This window comes from Engraulis encrasicolus, unplaced genomic scaffold (assembly GCF_034702125.1).
Source record: "Engraulis encrasicolus isolate BLACKSEA-1 unplaced genomic scaffold, IST_EnEncr_1.0 scaffold_1128_np1212, whole genome shotgun sequence".
NCBI lineage: Eukaryota > Metazoa > Chordata > Actinopteri > Clupeiformes > Engraulidae > Engraulis > Engraulis encrasicolus.
This window is the reverse complement of record NW_026944601.1, coordinates 3,307-13,690: the sequence shown is the minus strand read 5'-3', so window position 1 is coordinate 13,690 and position 10,384 is coordinate 3,307. Positions and strand designations below refer to the sequence as shown.

At 43.0% G+C, this 10,384-nt stretch overlaps 1 protein-coding gene across 1 annotated transcript; it reads right to left on the bottom strand.

The window, feature by feature from the left end:
* Positions 1–4,857: 4,857 nt before the first annotated feature.
* si:dkey-30c15.13 (uncharacterized protein LOC558731 homolog) lies at positions 4,858–9,527 on the bottom strand. Its single transcript, XM_063192398.1, has 6 exons — positions 9,354–9,527; positions 8,514–8,624; positions 6,798–6,854; positions 6,217–6,324; positions 5,847–5,993; positions 4,858–5,446 (listed from the first exon to the last, which is right to left on the bottom strand). Exons 1-6 carry the CDS (start codon positions 9,525–9,527, stop codon positions 5,393–5,395), a joined length of 651 nt encoding a protein of 216 aa, XP_063048468.1. The 3' UTR covers positions 4,858–5,392.
* Positions 9,528–10,384: the final 857 nt, after the last annotated feature.

The window sequence follows — 10,384 nt, the reverse complement described above, 5'->3', positions numbered from 1 at the left end:
TGACAGCACTGACACTGGGGGCCCAAAATTCGATTCTATTATGGGGCCCAAAATTTCTGGTGGCACCCCTGCTCCTGAGCACACAACACTCCAGCAGCAGGTGACAGGTGCGCTCAAGTTTCTCTCCCTGTATGTGTAACACACAGGGTCATCCCTATGTTCCCCAGGTCCTATGTTCCCCGGGTCCTACAGTCAATCCGGAAAGTATTCACAACGCTTCACTTTTTTCACATTTTATTATCTTACAGCCTTATTCCAAATGCTACAAATGAATCTCTGTTGTCAAAATCCTACACAAATTATTCCATTATGACCATGTGAAAAACAAGTATATACTTTGAATAACCACCTTTGGCAGCAACTACATTCATTTTTTCATTTTGAAATGAAAAGGGATTAAAAGGGAGGTCATCGGTGTGTGTTTTAACCTTTCAGTACATTGAAATTGTACATTTTGAGTCTGCACCTGGCTAAAATAGATGGGTGTGAGTTTTGAATGAAATCCTATGGAGAGTATCATGATCTGCATCTATAGTCACAGTGCGTGTTGACATGCGTGCTTCTTTAGGTATAATTCAGATTTCCAATGTTGACGGCATTCATACATCCCCAAACGATGTCAGTCCCACTACCATGCTTGACTAACCAGAAGATGCACTTTTTTGGTCAAATTCACTTGTTTACCACCACACATGCTTTACACCATCTAAAGCAAATTTGTTTATCTTGGTCTCATCAGACCACACAACATGGTTCCAGTGATCCATATCCTTGGTCTGTTCATCTCTCTTGAGACCAAGATAAACAAATTTGCTTTAGATGGCGTCAAGCATGTGTGCTGGTAAACAAGTGAGTTTTACACAAGAAGTGCATCATCTGGCTAGTCAAGCATGGTTGTGGGACTGACATGGTTTGGCGATGTATGGATGCCGTCAACATTGGAAATCTGAATTACACCTAAAGAAGCACGCATGTCAACATGCACTGTGACTACAGAAGCAGATCATGATACTCTCTAGGATTTCATTCAAAACTCACACCCATCTATTTTAGCCAGGAGCAGACTCAAAATGTACAATTTCAATGTACTGAAAGGTTGAAACACACTTCGATGACCTCCCTTTTAATCCTTTTTCATTTCGAAATGAAAAAATGAATGTAGTTGCTGCCAAAGGTGGTTATACAAAGTATTAAGCAAAGGCTGTGAATACTTTTGTAAATATGATTTCTTTGTTTTTTATTTTTATAAATTTTAAAAACTCTCAAGACAACTTGTTTTTCACATGGTCATAATGGACAATTTGTGTAGGACTTCATTTGTAGCATTTGGAATAAGGCTGTAAGATAATAAAATGTGAAAAAAGTGAAGCACTGTGAATACTTTCCGGATTGACTGTATGTTCCCCGTGTCCTCTGTTCCCCGGTTTTCAAAAAAGGGTTCTATGTTCCCCACTGCTTCAAAGTAGACTGCTCCCACATGGCAAAGTGCAGGTTGCTGTTGCAACTGCATGTGGCAGGTTAGGCTTAGGGATAGTTTTGGTCAGGGCACAAATTGAAAACTCAAACATTGCATTACGACAGGTTAGGTTTAGGGATGGTTTTGGGAAGGGCACAATTTGAAAACTCAGAAATATACATTTCTTGGAACTTGGGACCCTTTTTTTCAAAAAAAATATTCTATGTTCCCCGCTGCTTCCAAGTAGACTGCTACCGCATGGCAAAGGTGCAACAACAACCTGCACTTTTGCCAGGTTAGATTTAGGGATAGTTTTGGTCAGGGCACAAATGTACAACTCAGAAACATTGCATTTCTGACAGGTTAGGTTTAGGGATGGTTTTGGGAAGGGCACAATTTGAAAACTTGGAAAAAGGGTCCTATGTTCCCCTCTCCCATACAAAGACAGGGGAACATAGGACCCGGGGAACAGGACCTGGGGAACATAGGTACGCTCCCTAACACACAGCCAAATATTTTAACAAGCCTAAAATGTAATTGTTCCTACTCTTTGAGTTTATTTTATAAAAGTGTTTATCACAATGACATTTCAGATCAAATCCAATTTAATTTCGAGAAAAACATTTTGTTTCATTTGTGCTCCAGTAGTTTTCCCTGATTAGTATTCCAATCACATCATATTTTAAACACAATTGTTTACCATATGTATGTACATATTTCTGAATATAATATAACAAACTGCATATCATTAAGGAATTGAAATATTCATTTTTACCACACAGCGGCATTGTCTAGGCTATAACGATGGCAGAAATGCTTTTTGCTTGGTGAGACCTCTCTCTTTCTATCTATCTATCCATCTCTCTCTCTCCCTCTCTCTGTCTCTCTCGGCTATTTTTAGAAGCGATGAGTGCCTTCCCTTCCAGCAAATACCACATGAATATGGATCATGTGCTTTTGCGATGGTGAATGTGGTAGTGAGTTAAAGCAAAATGAAGTAACAACATTTTTTTTTTCAAATCAGCATATAAATAGTCTTCAGTCGAGTATTTCATGTGTGATCAATTTGTTTACTGTATTTATGTACTTTTGGAAATGTAAATCAAGCATGACTTTACCGGTTTTAAAGGAGACATTACAGATGTCAAAGGTGTCTTGACATAATCATCATCAGCAATGCGACCTGGCACAATATTTTCAAGAGAATTGTGCCATGATCGATCACATCAACCTTCATGTCTTCAGTAATCTGTTGCATCAATATCCAAACTCGTCATTATAAAGTGTGTGTGTGTGTGTGTGTGTGTGTGTGTGTGTGTGTGTGTGTGTGTGTGTGTGTGTGTGTGCGCGTGCGCACGCGTGTGTGTGTGTACATTGTAAAGGCACTAAAATAAGCATCATGTCTCAATCAGGACGATACTTCCCTTTCCTCTGATACACCGCCACTTCAGACTTTCATCTCAGCCTATATGTGTGTGTGTGTGTCTGTGTGTGTGTGTGCATGTGTGTGTGTGTTCGTGTGTGTGTGTCCGTGTGTGTGTGTGCATGTGTGTGCTCACGCGTGTGTTCAAGCATGCGTGTGTGTGTTCGTGCAGTGTGTGTGTGTGTGTGTGTGTGTGTGTTTCATCTCAGCCTGAGATGACCAGAGCAGGATACAGCCACTGCCTCCCTCTGATGTCTCAAGAGCGCGCAAAAATAGACACCCGAATTCATCCCTGCATTCACCGCCACCAAATGACATAAACACAGGATATTATCGTAAAAGTCCATGCATATTAACGCTCCCTAAAAGCGTTCTTTTTGCTGCTATTTTTAAAAAACCCGAAACACACCGCATGGTTCCCTCTTCACTGAAGACGGAAATGAGCAGCCTATTGTTCAGGCTTACGTCATCTTGGTGTTCAAATAGGCTACACAGCTTGTAGTTTTGCATCCAAAAAGACAATGGATTTCCTCTGTGACCCACAAACATACAAACACACTCCTGTGTTCTTGGCATGACCCAAACAACTTTGAACAGGTGTGTGTGTGCGTGTGCGTGTGCGTGAGCATGCATGCGTGTGGGTTTGTTTTCCCATCTCTATGGGTGTGTGTGGCACTGCCCAATGGTTTGCTTAAGTGTGTGTGTGTGTGTGTGTGTGTGTGTGTGTGTGTGTGTGTGTGTGTGTGTGTGTGTGTGTGTGTGTGTGTGTGTGTGTGTGTGAGCGAGCATGCATGCGTGTGTGTTTGTTTTCCCATGTCTATGGGTGTGTGTGGCACTGCCCAATGGTTTGCTTAAGTGTGTGTGTGTGTGTGTGTGTGTGCGCGTGTGTGTGTGTGTGTGTGTGTGTGTGTGTGTGTGTGTGTGTGTGTGTGTGTGTGTGTGTGTGTGTGTGTGTGTGTGTGTGTGTGTGTGTGTGTGTGTGTGTGTGTGTGTGCGCGAGCGAGCATGCATGCGTGTGTTTGTTTTCCCATGTCTATGGGTGTGTGTGGCACTGCCCAATGCCCATCCAGCTGCTGCTCCTGCTCCTGCTGCTGCTGCTCCTGCTGGTGGATAATTGAAGGGATATCTATGTATATGACGTTTCGACCTCTCGGTCTTCCTCAGATTCTGAATGAATGAATAAAAAGAAGAAAAAATAACTTAAAGAAGAAAAAATCCAAAGGAGTGTGCAAACCTTTTTTCAAAAAATATGTAATCTTTTTGTTCAGCACCAGGGATTGTGCACTCGTCCGGCGTCAGGCACAGCATTAAGCCGGACACCTGGTTGCGTAAAACGCATTAAATTGCAAGAAATAAGCGTTGTAAAATATTTTGTGGTTCCGCTGAAACGTAGCTAATGCCAAAAGGAATACAACCAGAGGCGATTCTAGGATCAGATGGAGCCTTACTACTGTGGTAAAGTGTGGGCTGTTATTCACTATCTAGGGGCTTGGGGGTCAAGTGACTGCCTGCCTTGCCTGGTGGCAAGGTGCACCTCTGTACATGACATACACACACAACGTCAGACATGACATCGACACATTATGCATTAATGCAGTCATGGGTAAGCGGTTAGGGCGTCAGACCTCTAGCCCAAAGGTTGTCGGTTCGACTCCCGACCTGCCAGGTTGGTGGGGTGAGTAATCAACCAGTGCTCTCCCCCATCCTCCTCCATGACTGAGATACCCTGAGCATGGTACCGTCCCGCCGCACTGCACCCTAGGGTCACCATTGAGAGCTGCCCCCTTGCACGGGTGAGGCATAAATGCCATTTCATTGTGTGCAGTGTTCAATTGTGTGCTGTGGAGTGCTGTGTCACAATGACAATGGGAGTTGAAGTTTACCAATGAGCTTTCATTATATTATTTTATTGATACATTATTAATAATATTGCTAACAATATTAATAATTATATTATATTACATAGTATTAGTGCATTTTTAGGCAGTCCTTTTTATCAGATCTTCACCAACTCTTGAGTTGTGCAATCTGGATTATTGCTCTTCCTACCTGTTAGCAAGATGGACACTTGGGTGATAGTCAACAAAGATTTCCCAGGGGAAAAAAAAGAGAATTACGAGTATATAGGGTGTGATTTAATTCAATTCAGAAATCAAATTAACAACAGCTCCACAACAAATATATGTACATTTACATCTTTATATAATGATGAGGCATAAATTAATACATCCGATGAGCAAAAAGGCAGTAAGTGTGCAGCAAGAAACACACGTAGACTACACACATTCACACAAACACAGTACATTGTAGGCCTGCAGTGCTAATTCAACATAGGCTATAGAGTTGAATTCCATATTGTTGCTCCTACAGTGTAGCTTTTACTAAACACACACACACATACACACAGGACCACTTTTGGATATAACATCAAGCGCGCGCACACACATGCACACACACACGCACACACACATCGTACACAAACACATCGGTGAGCAAATGAGTAGAGTTCTTGACTACAGGTTGCAGTCGTCTCTGCCCAGGAGGGGGTCTGCAGGGTCATCTGATTCCTGTAACCACAGCACATGACATCAGAAAACAACAGTCACCAGTTGTTAGAACAGATCAATTTACAATGTACCTACCTGTTTATCAATCTTATATGCTAAAGTAGGTGTGTGTGTGTGTGTGCGCGCGTGTGTGTGTGTGTGTGTGTGTGTGTGTGTGTGTGTGTGTGTGTGTGTGTGTGTGTGTGTGTGTGTGTGTGTGTGTGTGTGTGTGTGCGCGTGTGTGTATGTGCCTTCTGATGTGCTCAGGTGTTTGTTGGTAAGGCACACTGTGTTAAGAGATTTATTGCATTGAGAGTAAAAGTATGAAATTGTATGAAAGTAAAAAATTGTATCAAGCTCAAAAAATGTATGATATGGAAATCAAGTTGTGTCCAGAAGCACAAGGGATTGAGTGGCTGACCTGCAAGACACTGGTGTAGTCCTGCCTGTAGGGGGGGCTGTAGGACTGCAGGCCTCGCCATGTGAGAAAGAGGGTGTGCAGCGAGGTCACGACACACAGGACCATGAAGAAGACAGAGCTGCCCTTCAGGACGTACATGCCGGTATGCTGAGAGAGAGAGAGAGAGAGAGAGAGAGAGAGAAAACTTAAATTCAGAGTATTGTAAGTATTAAAAATTCTACACATAGTGGTCTATGTACAGTACACACACACACACGCACACGTACACGGGCATACACACACACACACACACACACACACACACACACACACACACACACACACACACACACACAAAGACACACTCTCACACACACACACAGACACTGACCTGCTGTATGGTTCCTGGTTTGGGGTCGGTGGGCTTGAGTGTGAAGGTGACCAGAGACACTAACCCCAGCAGGAGACAGAGGACACTGAGGCTCATCAGAACCATCGCCTGTGCTCAGGTTACAAAGGACAAGCGGTGAATTTAACAACTCATCTTGACACGTGTGTGATGACTTCAACAACTCAGTGAAACGTATGGTGAGCAATGCCAATAGATGCGCTGTAGTACAACACATGGCAACTGTGATGTGACTATAGAAACTCATGTAAGGCACGGCAGTAGCACGGCCTCAGATCATGTCAATGTCTGTGTTTAAAATTGGGCATTGTGTTTTAGATTTAGAAACATTGCACCATGTCATGTCAACAATTTGCTGTTCTTTTGCAGTAGTCATTTCCATTCTCCAGCAAGTTATATTTAGTCAAGTCAAATTGGATTCTTCAGTTTCTTCAATGCACAGGTTATACAAGAAAATCCAAATTACATTTCTCTCTGTCCCATTCGGCATAGACACACAGCACACCAGACAGAGTGCATCAAGTATTTAAGTTAAACATCTCTGAATTGTTAGACATAATTACTTTAATCTTGGTAGGTTTCCTCTGCAGAGCCATTGTAAGCCCTCCACTGAAGATGTACTGTAATGAAAAAGGCAGAGGTGCAAAGGTTAAAGGTCACTGAGCCTAAACCAGATGATATGTAAGGCAAAAAAAAGGCATCAGTCAAGGTATCAAGTAAAGGTAACAGTAAAGCAAAATACTTAGATAATAATAATGGGCAACACTTTAATAGGGGACTGTGTATACATTTCAGGCCAGTGTTCCCACTTGCTCGCTGAAAGACTGGGCTGCTGGCTGCTAGGGCCAGTGCTGCCAGATTGGGCTGTTTCCCGCCCAATTGGGGTGCTTAGGATGGCCGTGTGCGGGAAAAAAATGGTATTTGGCGGGTTTTGAGCATTTTTTGGGCTGGAAATCATCAGCCTCATCTGGCAACCCTGGCTAGGGCATTCTCCTCGGTTGTGCCGACTACCCAGAATGCTAAGCGCCAGCCGCTTTGACGCGGTGGTGATTCTGGAAACCAACATGGCAGCAACCCGCTCGACTACCTTCCATTTATGTTTAATCTGCTTGACTACTTTGATAATGAAATAGTTTGATACTACAGTATTGATTTCTGCCTTTGATTTGTAGGCCGGACGTAGCTAGTTGAGTAACGTAAGGCCAACAGCTGACGGAATCGTAAAGGGAATCGTAGTTAGATCATATAGATTCCTTTCAGATCTATTACAATTCTGTTAGCTATAAGCCTTACGTTAGTCAACTAGCCTACATTTGGCCTGCATTAGATTCCATGAGTTCTTCTTTCGCCAATCAAATTTTGTTAGCTAGATGCTAGCGGAGAATTACTCGCAAATGCCAAATCTGCAAGAAAATAGAAGGATATAACTCCCGGGTTGTTGAACTTTTGATGTAAAAGCCATATCCATAGGGGGTGCTGTGGCGCGGCGTGCTAAGCCCCCCACATTTGGGCTTGCATACCCACGGGGACCCCGGCTTCGATTCCGGCCAGGGTCATTCATTTCCCAGCCCTGCCCCGTCTCTCTCCCAATCGTTTCCTGTCTACTCTCATACTGTCCTGTACTAATACATTACAAAAAGCCCCCCCCCCCCCAAAAAAAAATAAACAACATCATCCATCTCTCAGAAATCACTGTAATATTTTCAGGTTTCAGCCCATATCCAAGGATAATGATTAAAGGGGTATGCCACTATTTTGGGTCTTAATACAGTTAAAATCGTTGGCTGGGGTTTATTAAGGTGGTAAAGTGTCTTATTTTTCATGTTAAGCGTTGTCTTGCTTTAAGACAAGTTAAAAGAGGGAGTATGTCGCTAAGCTAGTGAAAGTCAATGGATCCGTGTAGCACCTAAAATCATCCATCTCTCAGGAACCACTGTAATATTTTCAGGTTTCAGCCCATAAGCATGCTACACGGATCCATTGACTTTCACTAGCTTAGCGACATGCTCCCTCTTTTAACTTGTCAAGACAACGGCTTACATGAAAAATAAGACACTTAACCACCTTAATAAACCTTGTCCAACGATTTTAACTGTATTAAGCCCCAAAATAGTGACATACCCCTTTAAGATTAGTCGCCTAGTCTAAATAGCGACCCACTCACTCTGCGCTCGCTCGGCAGCGTCCCCTAGGTGAGCTGCAGCCAAGTTCTGTATATTGGGTCGAATAGCAAGCGAGCGCAGCCGTCTGTTTGTGAGCCTGGCTGTGGAGTTACTCACAAGTAGGCTGGCCCACAGTGGCGTCGTCATGGATACGGAGCAGCTGAAGATGAGGCAGGAGTAGGCCGCGGTGGCCAGGATGCAGGACAGGGAGCTGAGCAGCTGCACCACCTGAGGGGGCAAAGGGCAAAGGTCATGGAGAGGTCACCACAAGGACACTAAAGTAATGGGTACCCTGAAAAAAAACTGAATTTCACTTGGATGGATGGGATTTCACGTGATTTCGTACGTACGTAATTTCAATTCTTTGTATGACCAGCGCATGTAAAGAAATTGACGATAAAACCGACTTGACTTGACTTGACTTAATTTTAGAATCAGAGATCTTTCTGACATTATGTATCTCCTCGGACCATAGGATCTCTCAAAACTGTATGCACACACTGCCCTCCAAATGTATGGAGATATCATCCAAGTCTTATCAAATGTAACATTTGTCATGTAGGCTACAGTCTTAACAGTCATGTAACACATTGGAACATCAGCCTCAGGGGGTATGAGAGTCGTTTTTCAGTTTCATTTGTTCAAAAAAGTTGTTTGCTGTACTATACTCTGATATATGCTATCACATACACACATACAGTATGTAAGATTCCTTCTTTCATTTTCCACATTGTTTATTAATATTGTTTGATTTGTTAAATTGTTAAAATATAATTGTTAAAAAGTTGGCTTAATATGGAATGTCTTTCTGTCGAATGGTATGCATTTATTGCATTTCTTATTATTCCAAGTAGGAGTTTGAACGTGTTATTTTGATAAACTGGCATTGACGTAAATCTACTTATTAGGCTACATAGTTTAACTCTTAGGTTGTATTGTCATGAAACGGTATCTTACCCCAGTTACGAGGAGGCGGGTATTCACCACAGTTCCAAACCAACGGGCCAATCGGTGCTCCTTCACCTCAGTCTGATTGGAGCTTGTTATAAGGGGGCGTGTTCGAGGGCGGGGCTTTGGCTTCTCTTTGAAGAACACCTGATAAAGGCCTTCTTGGAACATATTCTGGGTCATCTGTAATGACACACACACACACACACAGATCGAGGCGGTCTTCGAACATGTTCTGGGTCATCTGTACACAGAATCACAGAACAGTGCAGAGCAGTCATGAATTTCTCTCTTTCTCTGTCTCTGTATCACAGGCACGCACACACACATGCACACACATACACACACAAACGAACAAACACACTCACACACAGATACAGACACATACACACAGACACCTTGTGGAAAATCACGCACAATGCAACACAACAAAATTTCCATTCTGTTTTAACACAGGCCTATTTATGCATCGTCTAGCGGCAGAAGGGTGACTTATAAAAAAGCGGTCAAACATTGAGAATAGCATGCGCGCGCATGCACACACTCACACTGACACACAAATACACACACACACACACACACACACACACACACACACACACACACACACACACACACACACACACACACACACACACCAGGCACTAGGCATTTCTGTTGTTCACCAGGAGGCCAAGCAGTGTGATATGTTTCAAAGGTCATCAGTTCAGGAGAATGAAGTGGACTCTCAGGGCGTCGTCAGTAGCACCAGTGACCAGTTCAACCCTATCCTAAAGCACAGTATCAGGCCTATTGTTCTCCATGACAAGAGTGACGAGTGAGGGATCACTTATCAGTCATTAAATTACTGTTCTCATGACACACACACACACACACACACACACACACACACACACACACACACACACACACACACACACACACACACACACACACACACACACACACACACACACACACACACACACACGAGTAGCTTACACACGTACATAATAAAAATGAAACGCATACAACCCACAAACAACCCCATACATAGCAAA